General features: G+C 46.5%; 2 protein-coding genes across 2 annotated transcripts in view; one reads left to right on the top strand and one right to left on the bottom strand.

Annotated features, from left to right (window-relative positions):
* LOC107300902 (39S ribosomal protein L46, mitochondrial-like) overlaps nt 1-157 on the bottom strand; it is a 7,562-nt gene extending 7,405 nt beyond the window's left edge. Inside the window, exon 1 of the mRNA XM_029287057.1 lies at nt 98-157. Coding sequence (XP_029142890.1) covers nt 98-157 — 60 coding nt within the window. The remainder of the gene's footprint in view (nt 1-97) is intronic.
* Nucleotides 158-451: 294 nt separating this feature from the next.
* LOC107300900 (28S ribosomal protein S11, mitochondrial) lies at nt 452-2,552 on the top strand (the record flags this gene model as incomplete). The annotated part of the gene is given in 2 exon segments (XM_029287056.1): nt 452-517; nt 2,203-2,552. Coding segments are annotated over 2 exon segments (174 nt in total), but the record flags the coding sequence as incomplete, so codon positions are not given.
* Nucleotides 2,553-4,613: the final 2,061 nt, after the last annotated feature.

Below are 4,613 nucleotides of genomic sequence, written 5' to 3'. Positions count from 1 at the left end.
CGGTACGCTGGATGCCAGACCAAAGAAGTCTTGGACAGCAAGTTAGAAAATCTGGGCGTTGACAGAATTTCCATCTGTCAATTGCAAAAGGCCACACGGCTTGGATCCACTCCTTTACCACGCCAACATATTGCAGGCTCTTGGGAAGAAGGCCCATACCAGCAAAAGGACTGGCAGCTGTGATTTCGCATTGCTGTGCACAGATAATAATAATTTATTAAACTCTCATTGCCACCCGACTCTCAGCCGCTCTGGGCAGCTCGCGACAAAGAAAGCACCATAAAAATCAGTAATGTATTTTGCTCAAAAGAGATCGCCGTCTTTGTCCCATTGAGCAGAAGCTCCTATTCAGATGAAAGGGGCAATAGGATCTAGGTGGCATGTCAAGAGTAGCAGCCATTATACTCTTTGGTTCATTGCCTAACACGTTTCTTTCTCTCTCCCTGTCCAGAAAGCAGCTAAAAAGGGCGTGCACCACGTACGAGTTGTTGTGAAAGGCCTTGGACCTGGGCGGTTGGTAAGCACCTCCTGTTTCTTTGTATTCATTCTGTTGGAGGGAAGGGAGCCTTTACTGGCTGACCCCTGCCTTTATCGAGGGCCACCGTGATGGAGGGGTGTCCCTTAAGTGGGATCAGCGATGCCATGCAAGCAAGCCGAAGAAGACACCAATTACAAGCCCTGGAAACCTGTTCTCAATTTCAAACGCCCTTCCCCATCTGCTGTCCTCCAGCTGTGTTTGTCCAGAAGGCCAAAACTTTCTCAACAACGTGGCGTTCCCCATGCTGGCAGGGGCGGTGGAAATCAAAATCCATCTCATCCCGAAAACCAGCAGTTTGGAAATGGCTGCCGGAGTTCATCAGGCTTGGCAGCTCCTTGGCTATGAAGCAGAAAAACTAATTGAAGGGCCGCTAATGCGGCACTTGTTTGCAACTTCTTAAAGCAGCTACATCTCTTTCTCCCCCCCCCCCCCCCCCCCCCCCCCCCCCCCCCCCCCCCCAGTTTGCGTGGCCACTCTCTGCGGTGGCCGCATAATCCTGGGAGAAGCTCTCTTTCATATAAGACAAATTTGGTTTAAGGATCTGCAGAGGGGTGTATGTAGCACGTACACCTCCGGCTTCCACTTTTTGAATCTGAAGAGCCAGTAGGTAACGCTCCACAAGATTACTACAAGATCACGCGAAGTGTTAATACCACTTTACAAGGCCTTGGTTAGGGCCACACTTGGAATACTGCATCCAGTTTTGGTCACCACGATGTAAAAAAGATGCTGAGACTCTAGAAAGAGGACAGAGAAGAGCAACAAAGATGATCGGGGGACTGGAGGCTAAAACATATAAGGAACGGTTGCTGGAATTGGGTCTGTCTAGTTTAACGAAGAGAAGGACGAGGGGGGACATGATGGCAGTCTTCCAATATCTCAGGGGCTGCCCCAAAGAAGAGGGAGTCAAGCTATTCTCCAAAGCAACTGAAAGCAGGACAAGAAGTAACAGATGGAAACTAATCAAAGAGAGAAGCAACCTAGAACTAAGGAGAAACTTCCTGACAGTTAGAACAATTAACCAGTGGAACAACCTGCCTCCAGAAGTGGTAAATGCTCCAACACTGGAAGTTTTTAAGAAGAGACTGGACAGCCATTTGTCTGAGATGGTATAGGGTTTCCTGCCTGAGCAGGGGGTTGGACTAGATGACCTCCAAGGTCCCTTCCAACATTATTATTATTATTATTATTATTATTATTATTATTATTTATTTATTTATTTATTATTATTAACCAATTGTTTCCTAAATATAAGGCAGCCTCCTTTGATTTCTAAATTGTTTTGTAATTTTAAGAGAGAGAGAGACAGGGAGAGAGAGATACAATTCTGTTGCCCACGAAAGGTAAGATGCTGAATCCGAGCCATCATCAAGCAGGGTAGACGCTGAAACTCTCCGAAGCCCCCTAAATTCTTGCCAAAGGCAACAGCGAGTTCTCAAAAGCTCTCTGTCTCGTTCAGAAAGCTTGCGCTGGCTTCCCACATTTCACGAAGCTCTCGTATAGCTGGCGCGAGCCAGGCTAATTGCATGTGGCAGAGCCAAGGCTTAGAGCTTTGCAGCTTATCCAAAGCTAAGCAGCAGAGATTTATCCTAGAAGCTGTGCTTCAACAAACCGTGACTTAGCATTCCATGAGCCCTGGGTTGATAACTCTCTTTCCCTTGCAGGCCGCCATCCAGGGCTTAGCCTTAGGGGGGCTGGAAGTGATCTCCATCACGGACAACACTCCGGTACCGCACAACGGCTGCCGTCCTCGGAAAGCGCGAAGGCTCTGAGGAATGGAAGCAGGAGAGAGAGAGCGAGAAAGAAGAGATTCTGACTGCTTCTCCAATAGCTTGGGTGGCCATCTTCAGGCAGCTGTTCATCTTTCTGCAACTTTCAGACGAGAACTAAAGACAGACTTGGGGCTTTGCCCACAGGAAGGCAAGCCAGAGACTATGTTGATAAAGTGTGAATGTTAAAAAAAAAAAGTTGCCTCCACCTCACAGAGGCTTATTGAATTACAATTTTGCTTGGGGCTGCTTTCCGTGTTTTTTTTGTGATACACAGAATCGGTTTTTTTTAGCATCCTTTTTTAACCAGATCCAGGCTGGTTGCGATGAGCAGGTCTTTTTCCAGTTTGTTGTTGTTGTTAGTTGCGAAGTCGTGTCCGACCCATTGCGACCCCATGGACAATGTTCCTCCAGGCCTTCCTGTCCTCTACCATCTTCTGGAGTCCATTTAAGCTCATGCCTCCTGCTTCAGTGACTCCATCCAGCCACCTCATTCTCTGTCGTCCCCTTCTTCTCTTGCCCTCCATCTTTCCCACCATCAGGCTCTTCTCCAGTGAGTCCTTCCTTCTCGTTAGGTGGCCAAAGGACTTGAGTTTCAACTTCAGGATCTGGCCTTCTAAAGAGCAGTTGGGGTCGATCTCCTCTAGGACTGACCGGTTTGATCGCCTTGCAGTCCAGGGGACTCGCAGGAGTCTTCTCCAGCACCAGAGTTCAAAGGCCTCCATTCTTTGGCGCTCAGCCTTTCTTATGGTCCAACTTTCACAGCCATACCTTGCAACTGGGAAAACCATGGCCTTGACTATACACACTTTTGTTGGCAGGGTGATGTTGCAAAGGGTCAGTTGGAAACCCCTTTCCACCACCTATAGAATTCCCCACTCTGCCATTTGGGAATCCAACTCCATGTCTCTTATATGAAGAGTTCACAGATCTACATGCCAGGGGGTAATATTTATTGCTCAACGGCAAGTACAGAGATCTCATCTCTACTGGAATTTCTTTACTAGTCAGTCAGGAAAAAGCAGGGACTCCAGAGCAGTTCAGTAGGAAGAACGAAAAATGATTGTCAGCAAGCCAACATTAGTGAATATCTTTCATTCCGGACTTTATAACTCAGGGCTTCCCAAATCTCAGCAAATTATCCAAAATTGGGCAAAAGTATATTTTTTTTTCTTTGACAAATGAAACCCATTACCCAATCAAAACGGGGTCGTTTAAATTCACTTAAAGATTGCCAGCTGTACTAAAATATACTCCCAAATCTCCTGCAATCCTTTTTTAAGATGAAAATTTATGGAACGACCGATAGCCGTTCGTTGATATTACATCGAGATCATTCAGTGATAACGTTTTTATAATACAGGCAATTCTCGAGTTAGGACCTTTTGTTCAGCGACGGTTTGAAATTACAACAGCCCTGAAGGAAGAGACTTAACTGGTTCTTGAATTTCAGTAAGACTTTCTGATTAGTGGTTTTGGGTAATTAAGGGAAAAGGTTGGTGAGCATTGTTCTAGCCCAGGGGTCTTCAAACTTGGCCCTTTTATGACTGGCACACTGGCTGAGGAATTCTGGGAGTTGGAAGTCCATAAGTCATAAAAGGGCCAAGTTTGAAGATCCCTGCTTGTAGACTTCAACTCCCAGAATTCCTCAGCCAGGCACGCTGGCTGAGGAATTCTGGGTGTTGAAGTCCACAAGTCATAAAAGGGCCAAGTTTGAAGACCCCTGCTTGTGGACTTCAACTCCCAGAATTCCTCAGCCAGGCACGCTGGCTGAGGAATTCTGGGAGTTGAAGTCCACAAGTCATAAAAGGGCCAAGTTTGAAGACCCCTGTTCTAGCCAATTTATTCCGGTAGTTTCTTACAATCAAAAGAAGTCTACTTTTATATCTCTGTAGTATGTTCCAGAGACGGTTTTCACCCTCAGTGGCAAAGCTACAGATGGCTGATGACTCGACATGAACACATCAGGAATTACTCTGGGGAAGCAATGATGGGGGGACTTGAAAGAAAGCAGGGCTCTTTTATCTTGCTCAGTTCACACAACATACAGCTGGGATCCCCAGTGCCTCAGTGGAAAGCTGGCAAGAGTCAGCCTCATGATTGCCAAGATCTCCCCTCCTTCCGCCGCGCCCTTAAGACATGGCTCTTCCAACAAGCGGGATTGGCCTAGGGGAATTTTTAGTGGGGTTTTAAGAGTAATTTTAATTGACATAGGCCACAGTAAATATTTCATTTTAATTAGGTTTTAAACTGGGTATTTTTATTGTTGTATCTGTTTTACAAGGCTGTCAGCCGCCCTGAGTCCG

This window comes from Protobothrops mucrosquamatus, unplaced genomic scaffold, assembly GCF_001527695.2.
Source record: "Protobothrops mucrosquamatus isolate PMUCROS unplaced genomic scaffold, P.Mucros_1.0 scaffold9047, whole genome shotgun sequence".
Lineage (NCBI taxonomy): Eukaryota > Metazoa > Chordata > Lepidosauria > Squamata > Viperidae > Protobothrops > Protobothrops mucrosquamatus.
This window is presented reverse-complemented; position numbering and strand designations above follow the sequence as displayed.